Source organism: Sarcophilus harrisii, chromosome 2, assembly GCF_902635505.1.
Source record: "Sarcophilus harrisii chromosome 2, mSarHar1.11, whole genome shotgun sequence".
NCBI classification, from domain to species: domain Eukaryota; kingdom Metazoa; phylum Chordata; class Mammalia; order Dasyuromorphia; family Dasyuridae; genus Sarcophilus; species Sarcophilus harrisii.
Genome location: NC_045427.1, coordinates 9469400 through 9491457, shown reverse-complemented (window position 1 = coordinate 9491457; position 22058 = coordinate 9469400). Strand labels below are relative to the sequence as shown.

At 39.1% G+C, this 22058-nt stretch overlaps 1 protein-coding gene across 1 annotated transcript; it reads right to left on the bottom strand.

Moving 5' to 3' along the window:
* Nucleotides 1-562: 562 nt before the first annotated feature.
* C2H2orf78 (chromosome 2 C2orf78 homolog) lies at nt 563-12389 on the bottom strand. Its single transcript, XM_012540570.2, has 3 exons — nt 12230-12389; nt 4905-5672; nt 563-2611 (listed from the first exon to the last, which is right to left on the bottom strand). The coding sequence occupies exons 1-3, from the start codon at nt 12387-12389 to the stop codon at nt 702-704; spliced, it is 2838 nt and encodes a 945-aa protein (XP_012396024.1). The 3' UTR covers nt 563-701.
* Nucleotides 12390-22058: the final 9669 nt, after the last annotated feature.

Here is a 22058-nt window from a genome sequence, read left to right as displayed (position 1 = left end):
TTTTACAGATGAGGAAGCTAAACCAATTAAGTGACTTACCCAAAGTCACACAGCTAGTATCTGAGGCCATATTTGGACTCAGGTCTTCCTGATTGTAGACCTGGCATTCTTAACCACTGCAACACAACTTCCACCGAAGTTGGATTTGAAATGGGATTTGAAGCCAGATCTTTCCGACCAAAAATCCAGTGCCTTATAGAACCAGCCCTCTGATGTTATTCTTGCTGTTTTCCCTCTTCCTGCCCCACCCTCTTTATTCCTTTCTCCAAACACTTTTATTAATAAAGCTCAGCAGGTTTCCCTCACCCTTGCACCTCCCACCTTCCTCTCCTCCAACCCTTGTTCCTTTCCCACAAATCCTCCCCAACCCTCGATTCCAGCCCCCTCACCACCAAAATGTAATTGTGTGTGTGTATATATATATATATATATGTGTGTGTATTACATACATATATCTGTATGTATGTAATACACATATATGTGCATATATATACATATATATGTTATGGCATAGCACCCAAAACTCAAAGAGCCCAAGGTCAGATATCTGGGAGTCTTTTCATTGCTCATCCATCTTGTCCCTGACCAGAACAGCTCTATTAACGGTTTATTGAAGTATCAGAATAAATAGGGACATGCATATCTATATATATATACAAACATTTGGTGCCCAGAAGGCCCAAGAGTCCTAGCTGCTCTGATCAGATCATGTAGCCGTAGCGCCTTGCAATTTCCAAGTCTTTTTCCCGCTCAATGAAAAACTGCAGCTTGCCCAAGGAGGTATACTTGGCGGCATTCTCCCGCTCCCGCTGAGCTTGCCTCTTCATGGCTTCTCGCTCAGGCCTCTGCTCTTTGGTGATAGGCTTTGACATCACAGGCTCAGGGACATTAGGCTTCCTCCATGGGATTGGCTGAAAGCAGAAATCTTGAGGTTGGAACTGAGCCTGAGGCTGCGGCTGGGTCATGACCACCACGGCCTGTTTGGAGGAGCTGCTAGCAGCCGACTCTGGGGAGATGGACAGGACCAGGTGGCTCGGGAGACATGGCTGCAGCTGGGGAGAAGGGCAAGGTGCTGATTTCAGAAGCATGGGCCGAGGAGGAGCCGACTGAGGTGGTACAGCCGACACGGGCCGGGCAGGGTTGGAGGGACCGGGCTGAGCCGGATTGCCCAGACGGGCAGGGTTGGTGGTAGAAAGCCGGTGGGGAGCCAAGGGCTGTGGTTTTCGAGGAATAGGCCGAGTCAAAGGCCTGTCTAAGGTCGGAAAAGGCAAAGGCACCAACTTGACTTTCCCCGGAGGTGGTGGCTTGGTGTGGGATGGAGATGGACACTGGTTCTCAGCACTGCCCTCCGGTTTCCGAACTTTGGCTTTGGCAGCTGCAAGGAGACTGACCTGAGTCTTCATAGGACCTTGGCCTTCTGCTGGGGTTTCCAGCCACTGTTTGATCCCTGGAGTTGGCTGGGGGACTTGGACAGGGCCAGCCATCTTATCGTTCTTCTTGCCCAGGGCGTGAAACACCTGAACTGACTCCAGCATGTGCATGCCCAGGAAGCTCCGGGGCTTCTTAAAGGCCTCTTGACTGAGCTCAGGATGGTTCTTCTTGCGCTTCATCTTGGGAAGGGCCGGCTTCTCCTCCGGCTTAGCTCGACCCCCAGGAGGTTCATTCCCTTCCACTTTCTCATAACAGGTGTCTCCGGTCCCCTCCATTTTCTCCTGGCTGGGGCATTTGGTCTTGCTGGTCCTGCTGCTTGGGGCTTTTCGAGACTTGCCACTGGTTGATTTTGCCATTTCCAGGGGAGAAAACTCATTGGCCACAGAACCAGAGATACCTGCCATATCCCCAGCAAGCAGGCAGTCGGGGTTTCTTGGCAAGACTTTGGCCGGCAGAACAGTGGCCATCAGCTCGGGAACTTTACGTTTAGTTTTCTTGGTAGGGTCTGAAGGCTCCTTGCCTGTGCACGGCTTTCCTTGCACCCGAACCACTTTGGCTGTTTTGACTACTTTGGGTTTGGTGGCCCTGAGACCTTTGGGCTGGTCAACCTCCTTCAAGGGAGAGAGGAGACGGGGAAGGCGGAAATCTTCCACCAGTTTGTTGATATCAGTAAGACTGGGAATGGGCTCCATCCCATTCTCTAGTGCCTCTTGGTCACCAAGACTCAGGCCATTCTTCACCAGATGGCATTCCCTTGGACTAGTACCTTCTTTAAGAGCATCGGGGCAGAGAGGATCAATGCAAGCCAGAAGCTGGTTAATATCAGGGATCTCCAAGGGAAGGAGTGGAGGATCCTGTATTTCCAAAGGAACATGGCAGGGATCCAGAGTCTGTGAGAACTTGGCCTTTACTCCCTCCACTTTCCATTTCTCCTTCTCAAGGCATGCCAAATTCTTCTTATCCTTGAGCTCAATGTTTGGGGCGGGAGGCAGGGCAAGTAAGTTTCTGGAATTCTGGGATGGGGTTGCCAAGGAGCCGTCCCCGGCAACTTCTGCCGGCGGAGTGCCCTCAAGAATCTGAAGGTTGCTTCCGTTGCCCCCCCAGGACTTGGAGAGTTCCAGGGTTTGTGGCAAAGAGAACGTTCGGGCAGTAGGCTGCAGTCCCAGGGAAGTCTCCATCACTGCAAAGAAACCAAAGGGAGAATCAATACCCACTATCGAAGAGCCTTTTGTAGGCACAAAGAAATCCAGGACACCTCGCACAATCGCTTTTTGGAGAAACAGAAACCAGGGTTTTCGTGTTGGCTCAATCATCGGCGTTCTGTGCTGTGCCTTGCTTTTCTCCTCTATAACAAGGGTATGGAAATACTTATTCCGTTTTCTCCACAGGATTAGAGAGGATGAAATGAGGGAGCTACGTGACAGGGCTCTACCCAATACTAGACACTAAAACTTTTTTTCAAGGATATTTTTCATCTCATCTACTCCCCTGGACCAAAGCTATTTCTTGACTTGTTAAGGGTCAACTGAGTACTAAGTATCAGACAGGAATTTGAACTCTGTCCTTCTGACTCCAAATCCAAAGAGCAAAGTTACTATCATCTTCACGGCCCCTGCTACTCTAACAGAACATTCTTCCCTATATAAGAATTGGGGGGCTGGCTTCAATTCCACAGGAAATAAAGAGTAGTTCTGGGGCTTGTAGAGGCTGTTTAGATGACCTGAAGAGCCACCTTACCCACAATGAGAAACAGTGACTCATTTTACTTACCTGACCCAAAGGACATGATGGGAGTTTTATATCCAAGTGATGATTAGGGAGTCTAAAGTTCACTCTCTCACACCTTACCTTTTTCTCTTAGAATCCCTAGTTTTTTTTCAGAGTTCAGCGTATCTGCCATCTCCTACAGGAAGCCTTTTCTGATTTCCTCAGCTATTTATGTTTCACCCTCAAATATCCTTGTGTTTACCTTATATATTTAGGAGGTTTCATATTCCCTTCTGTAATCAATAGTCATGGCTTTTAAAGTGAGTGGAAAATAATCTATACTCTGATCCCTTTATTAAATTTGAAGTCTTTAATTAGACTGACAAGGTTAGGCCGTGTTAGGTAACAGAATAAGTTATCAATACCCCCTTAGAGATTTTAAATAATGGGGAAAAATCAATTTGTTCAGTAAAGCAGTAGACCAACCCAATTTTGAAGGATCCCAGATTCATATCTCTGATATAGAAGCACTATGGGGTAGTAGAAAAGGCAGAGGAAAGAGTTTCTACCTCACTTCACTCCCACACGTGACCATGTCCCCAGAGGAAAAGGATATCCAGCTGAGAGAAAAAGCAAAGACCCACCAAATGCAAATTTTAGAGTCATCCCAGAAGGAAAATTCAATATCTAGGAGCAGAGATACACCAAGGACAAATATGGACATAGAAGTATAGTCATCTATTGAGTGAAGCAGAGTCAAAGACCATTATCATGTACACAAGAGAATACTATTGGTTATGGCTTCAAAAAAGAACACAAGATAATACTATTGGTTATGAATTCAAAAAAGGATACAGGAGTTACTCATAACCACATATTCCTTAAACAAGTGACTCACGACCATTGTACTTGAAGTTAATCTGACTCTCCCCCTGGACCCTGAATTTTTGAGAGTGTATGCCCCAGACTTTGAGATAGAAAAGTCTTATACCACCAGTTTCTACTACACTTTTACTAGAAGCTAATTACTACCTACTGACTGATTATGGAGGGGTATCACAACAGTGGGGGCTCATGAGCAGAGTTACTATAATCTCAGCACTCCGAGTTTATCTCTACCATTCCAAAATGGCGTCTGGACATCCAGTCCACCAATGTCATTGGGAGTTGAATAAGTACCCCCCGGTGGAGATGCTGTACTTCTATATGTATATGTTGTCTCCCCTGATATAAAATAAGTTCCTTGAGGACAAGAACCATTTTAGGTATATTTGTATCTAAAGAGCTTATCAGAGTGCTGCACATTTAAGAAATAATTGCAATTGATTAGATAGGAACTTTACTAGCTTGAATGCAAGACTCAATGCCCAGCATAGTAGGAAAAGTAAGAAAAATTAATGACCAATAGGGCAATCAACAATAGTGCTCTTGCTTGAGGTACTAGAATTAAAGGGTATTTCCTTCCATCTAAGCTCCTAAATATGCTAAAGTAGCAAGACTTGTTGATCCCGGGAAAACAATCTCAATGTGAAGAGCAAAGGACAATGGCCCTCCAATTTTGTAAAATTATTAATATTAGAAAAGTCTGAAGGACCTTTTTGTCCAGCCCCTTCATTTTGCAAATGAGAGAAGAGAAACCCAGAGAAATTAGGAGACTTTCCCAAAGTCTTACAGAGAGACTTACAATGAAAAAGACATTGATCCCATGTTGGCGCCTCCCTCTGATGTTGACCTCCTTACCTTTCCTCTCTTTGTACAATACTCACCTTGGAAACCTGAATCTTTGACTGGCTGGGCCCGAACAGGGTAATACAGGCCTGAGGTGGAGACAGGTGGTCGGGATCCAGGGGGCTGGACCTCTTTGAGAACCATCACCATCTCTGGCTGAGATGCCACTGGTACCGAAGGGGTCCTACCTCCCTTGTAAGACACAGATCCATAGGACTGCATGCAAGGGCCAAGCTCTCCCGTGAGGAGGGGCCCCAGGGCTCCTTGATTGTAGTAATAAACTTGGCTTCCATTCTGGTAAGGGACAGACACATTGTTGGGCCCCTGACTTGGCATTTGTGGGGAAGCCCCCTGCTGCACGAGGCTGGCTGATAATTGTGGGTAGAGAGGCACCACAGTATTAGCATCTGCAGCTTTATCATACTGGGCTGGGGCCGGTATCGCGGAAGTTGGCGTGTCCTGGCCGATGACCGTCACAGTGAAGTCTCCAAGAGATGGCTTCTCCCCACTACTTCCAGACATGTCCCACTCATATATGCCTGGGTAGGAGGAGGCGGCTGGAGTGGAAATCTGGCCCTGCCCAGGGACCCCAGACAGGATGGTGGTGCTGGAGTGCTGGTAGAGGTAGGTACTGCCCATGAGCGGGGGGAAAGGCACGCCAGAGGCAGAGGGCAGGAGCCAGGCAGAGCCGATGGCTGGGGCCGAGACTCTGGAGAAGTTGCAGAGGTTGCCAGTGCTGTTTACCACTGGGAAGGAGAGGTGCAGAGGATTAGGGGTCCCAAGCATGGATGGATTTTGGAAGTTTTCTGAAATAAACAAGAGAAGAAAAACTACAATTGGCCACAGATACTCCCACCCAAATTAGGAGAAGTCCCTAACTAAAAGAGCTGTTCTTGGTCATCCTTGTGCCAGGGACGCAGTTTAAAAGAGTCTGTTGTTAAATTTTCAATTTAAGTATCAGAAATCAACAAATGCTGCAAATCAGGTCTTGGTTTATTATCTTGTTTATTGTCTAGGTTTAAGAAAATTATGGAGAACATATTAATAGTAAAATTGTTTCCACTACATTTATTTCCCCTCAAGGAGCTGGCTGTTAAATATTATCAGGACATCACAGATTAGGGGGAAAAAAATCTGAAGGTCCTCTGATAAAACCTTTTTTGTTATAGATAAGAAACTGAGGCTAGAGAAGTTAATATCCTGGCCAGGTCTCTTAAGTAGAATTGGAATAAGGATTTGAACCCAAGTCTTCAATTTTCTAAATCAATTAATCAATAAGCATTTATAAGCATCTATTAGGTACTGTAGTATGTACTTGGGACACAAAAGCATAAATGAAATAATCACTCCAATCAAGTTATTTATGTTCTGCTAGGACCTTGATACCATAATGAATTACATGGGACCATGAAGGTTCTGCTCGATGAAAGGTAAGTTCCTAGACTGCAGGGGTCCTCAAACTACGCCCGAGGGCCAGATGCAGCAGCTGAGGATATTTATCCCCCTCATCCAAGGCTATGAAGTCTCTTTATTTAAAGGCCCACAAAACAGTTTTTGTTTTTACTATAATCCAGCCCTCCAACAGTCTGAGGGACAGTGAACTGGCCCCCTAGTTAAAAAGTTTGAGGACCCCTAAAGGGTCATTGACTCTTTCAATTCTATCATTCTATCCCCTAAATCCTAGGATAGGGCCTTCCTTACAGCCAATAGCTACATAGCTACTTAATAAAATTTATTGAATTAACCCTTTTCTCAACCCATTCTAACTTAAAAAAAAAAAAAAATGAAGCCGAGTGATTTTTGATGTCAGTGGCAGGACTGAGAATTGAACCCAGAATCTTCTCCTTCTATTCAAGACACTCTGCTACATCAACTGAATCTTTGAGGAAACATTACTTTCTGAAGAGAAATTAGCTGTGTATGTTTATGCGTGTGTATGTTTGTGTATATATGTATAGGTGATAGTTGTCATCCTCTGTCCTTGGAAAGAATCAAAATAACATCATTATGCTATAGTTGAGTTACAATGTGTTTGCATGTGGCAGATCAGACCAGTAAGAGCTCAGAATTCTCTTTCACAAGTCAGATACAAATAGTCCCTATGAACATTTGGGATGACGTCTCATGTTTCTTCTGAGGTAATTCAATCCTGCTTTGCTCCTAGATCACAGCCTCTTCTTTGATGAGGGCATTCCATGCTGGGTGGTCCTGTGTCAGTATCTTCCATATTATACCGTCAATTCTAAAGTTCTTGAGAGACCTTGAAAATTAAATTGTATCAGTTTTTGTAACCACCTTGTGAGCGTTTGCCATGTGTGAGTTCTCCATAAAGTAATCTTTTTGGAAAGCCTTCATTTGACATACGAACAATCTGGCCGGCCTCTCTGCAGCAGAGTTGGAACCTCAGCAGTCGAGTCTGAGAAAGGACCTCAGTGTCCAATACCTCCTCTTGCCCGCTGATCTTCAGAATCTTCTGAGACAATTCAAATGGAAGCAATTCATTTTCCTGACATGGTGCTGGTATATTGACCAGGTTTCCCAGGTGTACAATAATGAGGTCATGTGTAAGTATATGTATATGAGGGTGTATTATGTGTATATGTACATATGTGTGTATGTCTATGTGTATGTAAGTGTGAATGTATATTTTATGTGCATATTGTGTGTATTGCATTGTATGAATGTGTATTGTGAATGTACATGTGTGTATGTATGTATATGAAGGTGTGTATATATATACGTATATGTGTGTCTATGTGTATGTGAGTGTGAATGTATATTTGTATGTGCATATTTTGTGTATTGCATTGTATGAATGTTTATTGTGAGTGTGGATATATATAAAGATGTGTATGTATATGTGTATGTATGTGAGTGTGTATGTATATTTGTATGGTATGTTGTGTATATTACATTGTATGAATGTGTATTGTGAATGTGTGTGTGTATATATATATGAAGGTGTGTATATGTGTATGTACATATGTGTGTATGTGATCGTGTATATATTTATATTGCATAATGTTTGTATTGCATGTATGAATGTGTATTGTGAATATATATGTGTGTTTATGTATGTATATGAAGGTGTGTATACATATATGTATATTGTGTGTATGTGTATATAAGTGTGAATGCACATTTGTATGTGCATATTGCATGTATTGCATTGTATGAATGTGTATTGTGAGAGTATATATATGAAGGTGTGTATGTATATGTACACATGTGTGTATGTATATTTATATTGCATTTTGTGTGTATTGCATTATGAATGTGTATTGTGAATATATATGTGTGTTTATGTATGTATATGAAGGTGTGTATACATATATATTGTGTGTATGTGTACATAAGTGTGAGTGCATATTTGTATGTGCATATTGTGTGTATTGCATGTATGAATGTGTATTGTGAATGTATGTATGTATGTATGTATGTATGAAGGTGTATGTATGTGTGTGTCTATGTATAGGTGAGTGTGAATGTATATTTGGATGTACATATTGTATGAATGTGTATTGTAAGTGTGTGTATATGTGTGTGTGTGTGTATGTGAAGGTGTGTGTGTATATGTAAATATGTGTGTGAGTGTGTATATATATTTGTATTGCGTATTGTGTGTATTGCATTGTATGAATGTGTATTGTGAATGTCTATATGTATATCATAAAGGTTTGTATAAGTATGTTGTGTATGTATGTGTATATGCACAACTGTATTGTGCATGTATATGTGTGTATAATAAGTGTGTGTAACAATATGTGTGTATGCATGTATTTGTGTATTGTGTAATATGTATGGGTGTATATTGTATGTATGTAAATGTGTGAGCATGTGTGTATGTATATGTATATTTTATATTGTATTATAAGTATGTGTATTACATGTGAGTGTATGAGTATGCATTTATAGGTGTTGCATTGTGTATGCATTGTATATGTGTTGTGTTCATTGTGTGTGTACATGTATGTATGTGAATATGTGTTATATGTATGTGTACGTTATGTTTATTATGTGGTTGTGTATGTATCTATATGTGTATTGTGTGTTGCATTGTATACATATGTGTGTGTGCATTATCACGTTGTGTTATATGTGTGTGCATTGTGTATGTGCCTGTTTATAGGTGTACATGTATATACATGTACATGTATATATGAGTACATATTTTATTGTAGGGTATGATGTGCATATACATGTATATCTGTATTGTAGGTTGTTGCTGTATATTGTGTGGATTGTGTGGATATTCATGTGAGTGTATGACTGTGTGTACATGTGTGCATGTGTGTTGTTTTGTGTATGAATGTTTATGTATATTGTATGTGTATACTGTACTGATATGTGTGCGTGTATCACTGTGGTGTGTATGTGCACTGTATATGTAGGTGCATATATGTGTTTTGCATGTATAGGTTAATGTGTGTATGTGTGTTATAGTATATGTGTGTGAGATATACATTGTGTATGAGTATGCATATTGTCTATGTGAATATGTATGTATGTGTATGTGTTCATACACATAAGTATGTATATATCTTTATATGCTTCTTCATGTTCATTGTGTATGTGTATAATCCTTCATTTTGTTAATCTCTATAATCTCAAATTAGGACAAAGTCCCAGTGACCCAATTTGTACGTGGCCAAGAACACTCTAGAACGCAATGTTTGACCAGCAGGTAGTTATCCAGCCTCAGTTTCTCTGCTGGAAGACCTGGAAATCGGTGCTAGTTGGATAAAAACAGTCCATCTCATTATCTGACAAGCTCTAATTACTATCAAATTCTTCTGGCTACATCATCTAAATTGGTGCCTTTATAATTTCTCCTCACTTGTCTTCACTAATAATAAGTGTGATGGAAGCTCAATATTTATCAAGCACCGGCTCTATGTGGAGTGCTTACACATTGTGTCTTTCCTAGACTCCTAGAAGTAACCTAACTGACTCTACAAAAGCTAATAGGCATCAGAGCTAGAATCTGAACTTGGTTCCTCTTAAAGTCTCCCTGGATTTTATGGGGGGAAAAGAGGAAGCAACTCTGCTCTCAGGGATCCAAAGGAATATATATAATCCTTCAGTTCTTTTTCAGTTAATTTATAATTGGGCTCCCACTTTGATGGGACTAATTATTTGACATAACTTTTAACCTAAACCTGGTCACTAGAACAAGGCTTCTTAACCTGGAGTTCTAGGAACGTGTTTAATTTAGTATTTTGATGACTGAATTTTAACATAATTTATTACCTTTGTAAATCCTTTGTATTTTATTCAATAAAATATTTCTGAGGAGCCCTTGGGTTTTAGTAAGAAACAAAGGAGTCCATGATACATAAGAATGAATTTATGGTGTAGAATGAATTTAAAGGGGGCATGCATTCCTTGCCTTCTTAAATGGAATCTTATTTTAAGTCCTAAGTCAAAAGCCCAAGATTATAACTATCTTAAGAGGAATATTATCTATTTAAACACACACACACACACACACACACACACACACACACACAATCGTTGCTGCATCCCATATATTTATTTGGCTAGCTTGTCTAAACAATGAGAAAAGCTGTTCTTTTGAAAGTGTGAAAAACACTTAATGACCCCCTCAGAATCATTTTGAGCTGGAGAAAGACATCCTTCTTCAATAGAAAGAACACTAGATTTGGAGTTAAGAGTTCAAATCCTTCCTCTTATATTATTTAGGCAGTTCTCAGTTCCTTCCCATCTCTAAATCTATGCTTCCATGATCTATAATAGAGTCAGAAATGTCAGTTGTAACTATGACACGACAATATTGAGAGTCATAGCTTAGATTGTTATATTATATAACTGTCATTATTTTCTTGGTTTCATTTGCTGGAGTTCAGATATTATTATTATTATTATTATTATTATGTTCATCATGTCAATAAGTAAATCCAAAAAGGGAATTTGCCCGTTTCCCTTTTGTCTACTTGACATCACCAAGGAAACAGTTTATCAGCCTTGGGTGGAAGTAAACAAGCCCTTCTGAAATATATTCTAATCAAACCTTAGCATATTCATTCATTTATTTTAAAAATTATTGATTGGTTACTCTTCAGAAGGCCTCATGTTTCTGTAATAGCAATAGTTCACATTTTACAATGTTTTAAAGTCCCCAGAGCTCTTTACATAATCAGCAAAATCTTGGCAATACTTCATATTTATAAAATGTTTTCCCCAGAAAATCTTAGACAATGAGAAAATTATTATCTGCACGTTCCAGGTGAGGAAACCAAGACTCAGAGGGAAGTGAAAGGATTTGCTCAGAGATCACACAGTTAAAAAATCTCAGGGTCAGAATCCAAATCCAAATTTCTAATTCATTGACCAAACAAAGGGCTAAGAATGGCTTTGACTTTTCCCTTCTGGGGACAAAGTTCCACATGTTAACTTTTTTTCTTTTTGGTTTGAGATGTTTGGTTTCTTCAGCATTCCATCTCAAATCCCACCTCATCTTCTGGATTCTATCTGTCTCCTCCCTCCCTTCATTCTAGTCTCTTTTTATATTATTCTTTCCTTTATATTATCCTTTTCCTAATATAAATTAGAGAATTTATATACTTCTCTACCTCTGCAAGTCCTTTTCCTCCACTCTAAAGGAGCTAATCAATGCTGAACCCAAACCTCTAAGACATTTCTAAGTATACCCTTATTTCCCAACATTTCTCCATGGGCTTTTTCCAGTCTCTCTTCCTAGTTTTTCCAACATGAAACTTAATTTGTTGGAATTCACAGTAACTGTGTTATAACTATTTCTGAAGGGGACAAAATTTTTAAACTCTCTTAAATGCTTCAAAAATATAGGATTTTATCAGTAGAGGAGGGACAGGTTACTCTTATGTGAATCCTGATTCTCTATGTTTTAACTTCTTCATGAACTTTGATAGATGAAGAAAAATTCTCACGTGAGGTTCATCTCTGTATATTTAGTTGGGATAGTTTGGGGGAAATAGACTTGTAGTTCAACATCATGTCCATGGTTCAAAATTCTTCTAGTTAATAGGGGATCTTAGAGTTTAAATGCCTTTGACTAATAATTTAAATAATGTTAGGTTATATCAACTCCATGATGAGAGAGAGAAAAGAGGATAGATTAGTGGAAGAAACTTGAAATACCCAAAAGAAAATATCAGTAGCTATTCTTAAAAAAAAAAATTTCTTTGTATGTTTTTTTAAAAACCATCTCAAAAGCCTGTTAGAATTCCCTTCTTAGCTGACTACTGTTGTACAAAACATCTAAGAAGCCCTGATCTCATTTGTAAACATCTGTTCTTCTAATTGTTTAGTTATGCTCCTTTAAAAAAATCTTCACGATGATCAAAATAATCTTTTTCCTTACCTGCCATGATTAGAGAAGAGAAAACATCAACTAAGGCCACGTGATATGAAGAAACGACTCCTGTAGTTGTCCAGGTGACTGAAGTCAGAAAGAGCATGTGTCCAGTATGAATGTGACTGGTCACTTGCGATGGTCCAAGTTTATTTACGGGCAGCTCCATGGAAACCCTAAAGATTCCACCAGGTGGGCAACAGGTTTGGCGGGAGAATGAGGTCACAAAGCCAGTCAGTTTAAAAGGATGGAGCAGCCAATGGAGAGGTCAGAATGCTGGCAGCAAGCGGGGGGAAGGAAGGGTGAGAGTCCCGAATCCTTTCTAAGAAGAAGCCTACTAACTGGGGATCTTACCCTAGAGAACCTCTAAGACTGGTATATGAAGAAAGGAGGGGGCCAAGGCCACTGATAGGGTCAGACCTTTTCCCAGCCTCTTTCCACTACATCCCAAAGCACTGTTCAAATAGAGTAGAAATACTAAACATATTGGTTTATTTGAAGGAAAGATCCTCTATCTAGCTAAGGATATATTACATAAACATAGATGTCTATGTCCTAAAAAACAGGTCTGTCACCTAGACCAATCACATGGACCTACAACCTTTTTTCATCTCCAAATCAGAGCAAATATGATTTGCTCTTATGGGATTATTTTCTTCACAGGAGGACGCTAAACGATATTCCTGACCCTAATTCTGAGCCCCTTCCAGTTTCCAAAATTCCATGATCCTATTGATTTTCATCTCTGGGAATGAGCATATAGCCTAATTCCAAAGTTACCTTTCCCTGGTCCCACTCTCCTTGAATCCTACCTTTGGGCCCACTGCATTTCTTTAGCTTTTCTTCTCTTTCCTGACTTCATCCTAAACATTGCCCCTCCTTTTAGTCTTAGACAAGCAATCTCACCCTGCCCCACTCACCCCCTGGCTGCCCCTTCCTCTCAGCTTCTAGAGCCCTTAAGTTCCCTGATGCTTTGGGGACAATCACTCCCAGCTGCAGCAGACCCTGGCGAAATGGCCAGAATCAGGGGGTATATATCCTTTCTTCTGGTTTTCCTTCTGCTCTAGAGTTCCCCCATCTCTTCTCCTGAGTTCTCTGGCTCTTGATCTTACGACCATGCTGGGCGCTTCGTCATCCCTTTTTCTGCATGGGCGGGGCATCTTGTGGTCTTTCTTCTTTCCCTGCTGGAGTATCCTAGAAGCCAGGGGAAGACTCCCAATGTGGTTGTCCTATTTGCCAGTTAAACACATCTCTCTCCCCCCACTACCAACTGCCACCCTGGAACCTTGAGACTCTAGGGTTCCCAATATGATCCTAAGGGGGAGGTGAAGTCGTCAGTCGACAACCATTCATTACATAACTTTGATGCATCAATCCCTGTGTACTAAATATTAGGAAATGCAAAGAAAGACCAAAAATAAAAGGGAGCTCCTGCCCTCAATGAACCTCCATTCTTATCTTACTGGGAAATCCCAAACTCATCTTCTCTTTTGGGGGATATTCCTGAGTCAGAACAAAGGAGAATGACCTAGAGAGTGTGCAGAGTGGAGGGAGGAGGGAAGGATTGTCACCTAAGTAGGAACACTGGGATAGTTTTCCAAGCAACCCAACGACAGGGCTATTTGCCCCTTGGCTTCCAAATAGTTAGACATAACCTGCTGCAAAATCTTTCCTTAATCTAGGTAAAATCCCATCAGCCTAAGTTTCTCTATTATTTTGGAACATGGTATCGGTATTAATTTTTCTAAGGCAGCACAGGATGGTCTAATAGAAGAACCTGGATTATTAATAGTCTAGACATCTGGATTCTTGTTTCTGCCACTAATTAGTTGTGATTTTAGTAAAATTGAAGAACATCTCTATTTCTTGGGTTCCTTTTCTACCAAATTGGGGAAAGAAGGTGATAATACCTAAAAGCTAGTGAATTTTATGACATGTAAAAGATGAAATAACTGAAGAAATAAAAGTCTGAATTTCTAAGCATATGGATTTCCGGAGGGAGGCAATTGGGCTTAAGTTACTTGCCCAGGCTCACACAGCTAGCCAGTATTTGGGACAAGATTTGAACTCAGTTTCTCATGACTTCAGGGCTGATGTTGTACCCAGTGTGCCACCTAACAGCCCCCACATAATGATATATTAAAGACATGCATCCTTAATAAAGTGGGAGCAGGCTTTGGAACTGATCTCTGAATATAGGGGGAGATACATTTTTAGGCATTAAAAGACAATCAAATAAGAACAACTAACTAAAGGAAACCAATTAAGCAATTACAAAATTAGATAATCTGATTTCAAGTTGTAGGAAAGATTAGGGATCTTAGGGAAAGGAAGGATGAACAGGTCCAAATCCCTGAGATCAAAAAAAGAGATGCTCCTCTCCCCTGTATCTACACTCAATCAGAGGAGCACAGAAACAAAAACTGATTAACCAGTACAGGGCCAGTTTTCAGCTAAGACATAGTGACCTGAGAGGTATAATCATGAGAAAACTCCTTGCATTACTCCTCAGATGTGACCAGGTTTCTGGTCAGCAAAACCTTGGTCTCAAGGTAAAGGTCTCTAAGCAACAGGTAAAGATGGTCCAGTTTCCCGTCACACCGGGCTAGGTTCAAGCAATGCAATATTTTTTTCCTCACGGTTTCCACAATTGAATAAAGTTTTCTCACAAGACATAAATTGGATAAAATTCAATATAAACGGGAACTAAGAGAGCTCCAGAATTGAATCACAAGATGGAGTCAATGTGGTGCACTCAATTACCACAATTAATCATTTGCTGTTTTAACCTCTTCAGCTTGACATGTAGTCTCATCAAAATCTTAGGATAGATTTATTTTTTAAAGGTCAGGAACACATAGAAATGACTATGAACTAATAGAGATTTATTTTTCTAAATGTCTTGCTATGCTAATTTCCTTCTCTTTCTAATAAGAGTTAACTGGTAAATTAGGGAGCCCTATGGTCAAGAATAAATTTCAGCCAAGAAGTCTCTCACATGTGAAGAAAGAGGAGTTGAGTAAGGAGAGCCCTCTCTTCAAATCTTGACATTGCTACTTCCTAGCTGCATGACTTTGGGCAAATGACTTCTCTGATCTCAGTTTTCCTCATCTACAAAATGAGTGATGATGGTACTTACAGTTTGCCCTTCGTGGAATTATGTGATCAAATTTGAGATAATGTATAATAAATATTTCATATGCCTCAAAGCACTATATAGATGCCAGCTTTATTATTCTACAACAGTGTCCTCCTGGCCAAGATAAACAGAAATGCACTTGCAGGATGGTACTTAAAGGTTGATTGACTGAACCCAATTGGTTTAAAAAATTTATATCTGGGTAAAAGAGATCTCTAGTGGAAAGGATCCCACATAATTAGGCTATGTCTTGGGGAATGAAATTTTGAAGAATTCTCTCCCAAAATGTAAAGTCCTTGGGGACAGAGGCTTAAGCTCTATTCTCTTTTTTGTATTGTTGCTGCCTAGGTGGTGCTTGTTGAATTGATTTACCAATGAGTTGGTGGTTGCTAGAGAAATGTGAATGGTTGCTTATTGGATCTCCAAATAAAAGGAAGCTGGAAAAGATGGGTAAGTAAGGAAAGGGGATAAGTAACAATGTGGATAGCTTGCAGTTTTTCAGAACTTTCTATTAACCAAACCCAAACATTAACAGAAAACTCAACATATGAGTCAATATCAAACATCAGTTCTAAGGAACTCAACATGGACAAACTGTTTAAACATGGACAAATTGTTTATGGGTTTATTCTACATGGGAAATGTATACTATATGTTTAAGATTCGTCAATAACAGGGTAACTCAAAAGAAAGAGGTAGAGTTAAGATAAAAATAGCAGTCATATCATACAAATGAGGTACAAAGGAAAAATAGACAGAGAAGCAAGAGAGGAGGACTCATAGTTCTGAAAACCTATTCACATTAGGAATGGGTTCAACAGAAAATACTACAGATATGCCATGAAGGGTATAGCACGCTCCAAAATCTATAAAGAAATAAGGGGGGTGGGATGGGAGGATGGGGAAAGAAAAGGTGAGGGGAAAAGACAAGGGAGGGATCCTTGAGTGGGAGAAGGTTAAGTAATAGTAAGGCAAATTATGCAGGTTATGGAGCAGAATTTAATTAAAGAGTCAGCAAGGATAGGAAAGACATCTGTATGTGAGATATGTCTGTGTATGTATATATCTACATATGTATATATAAATATATCTTTTCTTAACTATGGCTTGCTTGGGAATGGAGGAGGGGATGAAAGGAGGGAAAAGGGATAAAGCAAATAATGTGTGCAGCAGAGAACCAAAGAATTTACAAGAAAGGATAAAAAAACATGGACCTTCATGAATATAATTTCTCCAACTAATACATACATATATACATATACATATATATGTAGATATACATATACATATATACACTTTCTTGCTCTGGTAATTTGCTGTTATATATTTTGAATCCTCCCTGATGTTCTGCTGGGCACATGCCAATGTTCCCTTTTGTTTTGCTTTATTTTGTTTTGTATTCCTTTTCTGTTTTTTTCTTTTTTTCTTACTCTGTTTTTTCAAATAAAACAAATTTCAAAAAACAATGTGTATAACTGGAAGTCAAAACTCTCCGTGGAAGGAAGAAGTCATTTAATCAGCACCTATTACTCCTAAGTGCCAGATCTCTTATTTGCTCCTCACAAGAGCCTTGGGAGATAGGTGCTATCATTTTTCCCACCTGACAGTTGAGAAAATTAAGACAGACATTAAAATTCTTATCCAGAGTCATACAGCAGTTTGTGTCTGAGGCCAGATTTGAGCTTAAGGTGTCCTTACATCAAACATACTACTCTAACCACTATACTACCTGACTGCCTCCATAGTCAGCATTTATTTTTATAATGCTCTAAAGTTACAAAGCATTTGACAAATATTATCTTATTTGATCCTCACAACAATCCTAGAAAGTATTATTATTATCCCCATTTTACCTATGGGAAACTGAAGCAGACAGAGATGAAGTGACTTATCCAGAATGATACCACTAGTAAGAATCTGAGGTCAGATTTGAACTCAAGGCTTCTTGACTCTAAAGGCAGTTAGGTGGTGAAGTAAGAATAGAGCACTGGGCTTGGAATAGGAAGATTCCTTGGCGAGTTCAAATTCAGCCTTAGGCACTTACTAGGGCAAATCATTTATTTAACAACTATTTGACTCAGTTCTTCATCTATAAAAATGATGGAATGAAGAAGAAATGACAAACCAACCCAGTAGCTTTTCCAAGAAAACCCCAAAATAGGGCCACGAAGAGACACAAACGACTGAAACCACTGAACAACAACTTCCTGACTCTAAGCCTAAAGTTCTGTTCCTATATGCCACAAGAACGAAGATCCTGAGGGGAAAAAAAAGATTCTAGGAGAGTTGAGAAAGGAAATGCACCATCTTCTGGAAGCCTCTAGATCTGGAAGTCTCCATCTTCTCAATGAGGGAATATTAGCAATTGCTCCAATATTATCTTTCAATTACCCACTGAAGAAAAGGGAAAGGATGAGAAGAATGTTCTCCCGGAAATTCCAAGATGGCTAATCCAAAATGGATCAATTAAAGGAAATAATGATGGTCAATTTGGAAAAAGAGATGTAAAGAGTGACAATAATCATATAAGGATAGGCAAGAGTTTGTTGGATCCAACTCAAGAACAATCAAATTGATTATTTTTCAGTGTCAGTGTAAGCTTTCACACTTAGAAATCACCACTACAAATTGTGACTTGATTTATTATTTCTAGATGTCTAGATTTTTAAAAAGTGACAGAGAAAATGTTAGTTATGCTGATCAAATTTGAAAATGTGTCATTCCTACATTTTTTCCAGGAAACTCTTGTTCAGTAATTATATCAGCACACTTGACAATATCTTTTACTTATTTTGCTTTTTAAAGTTTAAAAAGAGCTTTAAAAAACATACCCTATAATTTCATGGTGGTTGACTTCAACTACTTGAAGGGTTATGATGTGGAAGGGGATTAGGTTTTCATGGCTAACCCTCCAAGCCACTCTCTGATTGGTGATTTCCTGGAACATGATATGACTGGTTAACAGCCTAAGCCATCCATGCTCAATTCTCCACTGGGTCCCTTCTGACTCTCTCCAGACTTTTCCTCCTAATCCCAATGTTGTTTCCAATGCTCCTTGTTTTCAGGTCTCCATCATATGTAATCTTCCCTCATTAGAATTTAAACTCCTTGAGGGTAGGGATCGTTATTTTTAAATTTTATATTGGTCTTTATCCCAACCTATAACACAGTGCTCAGGGTACATAGGCCTAAAATGCTTTATCTGTCACTATTATATTAGTTTTTATTTGTTTTTCTGTCATAATCTATAAGATATGGGGCAAGTTACTTAAACTCTGTGTGCCTGAGTTTCCTCACCTATAAAAGGAAATGTTTGGACTTTCTGGTGGCCTCTAAGATCCCTTTCACTCTCAATCTATATGATGATTCTTCAAAGATTTGGCTTTTCTGTCCAATCTGATCGCTGCTGTCAGTGGACACCAACTGAGCATATCTGCAGTATCACTTGATTTTACTGAAATTTGGATATCCAGTCAAATATAAAGTCTCCATTTTTGCCTGCTGCTTCATCTTCTAAAGTCACAATCACTGTGTGAATCTTAAAGAAGAAGTGACGCCTATTACTTTCACTGAGAAGGAAAATTTTTCTAAGATGCAGGAGTGAACTGGGATTCCTAGAGAAGAGAAACAAGAAAGAGAGATGGACATAAAAACAAGCATAAAATAGATGAGTGTAGTTCCACAGAGAGAACAGCTTGAGGTCAATGAGAAAAGTCAGTTGCTAACTTAACATTCAAGATTTTTGATATCAAAGAGTGGTTTGTCTTGTCTCTTCTATATATGACAGTATTCAGAAGAGCTTTTAAGTTAAATCCAAGGTTTATCATTTCTTTAAAATTTGTTTATGTGGTGATTGTCTCTTTTTTTAAATAGCTTTTTATTTACAAGTTATATGCATGGGTAATTTTACAGCATTGACAATTGCCAAACCTTTTGTTCCAAATTTTCCCTTCCTTCCCCCCACCCCCTTCCCTAGATGGCAGGATGACCAGTAGTTGTTTAATATATTAAAATATAAATTAAATTATGTGGTGATTCAATTAGAATTTATAGTATGAGATTTTGTGGTTAAACATTGCAATTTTAGGGTTATGGTTAACTTCTCCTGGAGAGAGAAAATTTATCCTACAAAGACTCTTCCAAAAGTGATGAATTAAAATGAAACAAGTGAAGAACCAGAGGGGTATCCATGAGGCTCCAGAAGTCTGCCAGTCTCCAAAAGGTTCAGATCTCCAAAAAGGTGTGAAGGGGAGGCAATGTTAGGGAAAACAATGCAAAGAACCAGAAGAAAACAACCTTAAACCTTAATTTTTTTACATTGTATTTTTTAACTTTAAATTACAAAATTTTAAGTGATTACCTATGTGTTTATAATATTTTATAAAATGAATATAATCCTTCAGAAACAGAAGAGCACCTAATACATCAGCAGCATTCCTGGATTCTTCTGGCTTGTACATCACTCCATTGTAATGGAACAGATAAATGGCCATTCCAGTCTAGAATCATTCTTTGTATCAGGAATGAAACTTCTTCAGTCGTGACAGAAGTCTTAGGACCAGAGGATCTGGCAACTAGGTCTGGTAGTTTTCAATAAATCACTCCAAGGTTTTATTATTCTGAAGTTTTAGCAGCTGAGCAATTAAAAAAGGAAGTTAACTTCAAAAGAACGTGTTAATGGTGTGAGTGGGAATACATATGTACACATATCGACACATATGTATGGACATAGACATATTAAGTGTATTTGTATATGTGGATACAGATATATTTGCCCCCAGTGGATTGTGACTGCTACTTCTAGGTAGGCTGCAATTTTATATAATAATCTATTGTCTTCATTAAGGAAAGAAAGTGATGGTTCCTGAAAGTGAGCTTGAATATCAGCTAAGAGAGCCTCATTGAGATTTTCCAAAGTTGCTTCCAGATTGGGAAATGAAACTTACCAGAACAATTTAGCTTATTAGCAATCCATTGCCTCAAAATTTGTATCTCTTCAATCTTCATGATATGGGATCCAAATCTTCTGAGTTTGTCAATGGCAAGAGAATAAGTTTTATTTACATTTGCTACAATATCTTTCAGGAGTTAGCACACTCATCAGGGCTTTTAAGGTAATACTGATTTGCAAAGAAAGGCACAAAAAGAGAGAAGCTTGGAAAGTCATACTGCCAGAAATTGTCAGCAAACTGGCTGAAGTCTTTGAATTAAATTTTTTAAAAAAACTTATTATATTGTACAACTTTATAGAATAGGGTACAAGTGTGAATCTGGTTTTTTAGGTTAAAAGCCTAATCATAAGAAAAAAAAAAAAAAAAAAAAGCTTGGAAAACCATACTATCAGAAATGATCAGCAAACTGGCTGAGGTCTTTGAGTTAAATGAAAAAAAAAAAACTTATTATATTCTACAACTTTATGAAATAGGGCACAAGTATGAATCTGGTTTTTAAGTTAAAAGCCTGATCATAAGTGTGGGAAGGAAATCGGTGAAAAATGTTGCTTTCCCTCTAAGCAAGAGCTCATTTGCCTCATCCACCCCACTGTGGACAAACACACACACACACACACACACACACACACATACACACACACACACACACATACCCTTATGTCCCGAGTGCTTCAGATGATGACTAGAGAGAGAGTCATTCCCAGGAGGCAAAAAAGTAATAACTGGAAGAAAATGACCCTACCCACAAAGGGAGCCATCCAAGAGGAAGTACATTACTGTTCTCTTTAGCTAAATGTTATATCAATACTACCACCAATAGATACAGGAATCCCTAGGGAATTAAAATAGAGTCAGAATCTCTTCTCTTCTAGTATTAGAATAAGATCAAGTGTAAACAAGCCTTGAATGGAATCAATTAATCAACAAGCATTCATTAAACACTTATTTTGTGCCTGGCACTGGGCTAAATTCTAGGGATTACAAGAAAAACAAATGGTCCTTGTCAAAGACCTTCTCTCTACAGTAGAGGCCCTGCTGCAGACAGTTGAATTTGAACTAAGTCTTAAAGAGTTAAAAGGTAGAAGTGAGGAGGGAGAGGATTCCAGGAATGAAGGTCAGTCAGTGAAAAGACTTAGAAACTCGAGACAGAGAACCATGTAGGAGGAATGGTTCCAATAGAAGATTGGGAGCAAGAGAATAATTTGTAAGAAGATTAAAAAGTATAGAGAAGTCGAGTTGACTTGACTAGATATCTATTTGCCAAACCCAGTTTATATTTTTTTTCTTAGAGGCAAAAAGAAACAACTGAAGTTTAGCCAGTGAAGTATAGCATGGAGTATGATATGGTCAAACCAATGCTTTGGGGAAATTATTTTGGCAAATGTGTGGATTGAGAATAAACTCAAAGAAGACCAATTAGGAGGCTGCTTTATTGAAAGTGCCTTAACCAACATCACTGAGAGAAGTCACGAAGTCGCTATCAAAAAAATACAGAATTTTAGACCGGGTTTCTTCATCTATATACTAGGGCCCACTGCTCCTATCCTTATTACTATCTTATTCCTATCTACAGATACCTTTTCATTGCTTATAAATGTGTTCAAATTGAGTTCAACCTTAAGACAATTTTTAAAAAGACACTTTCTGGTGACTTTCAAGCCATTCCCTCAAGCTATCTTCTCATTTTCACTGCTAAACTTATAAACTAGCCCACACTTATTATTTCTACCTCTTTACTAGATTGATT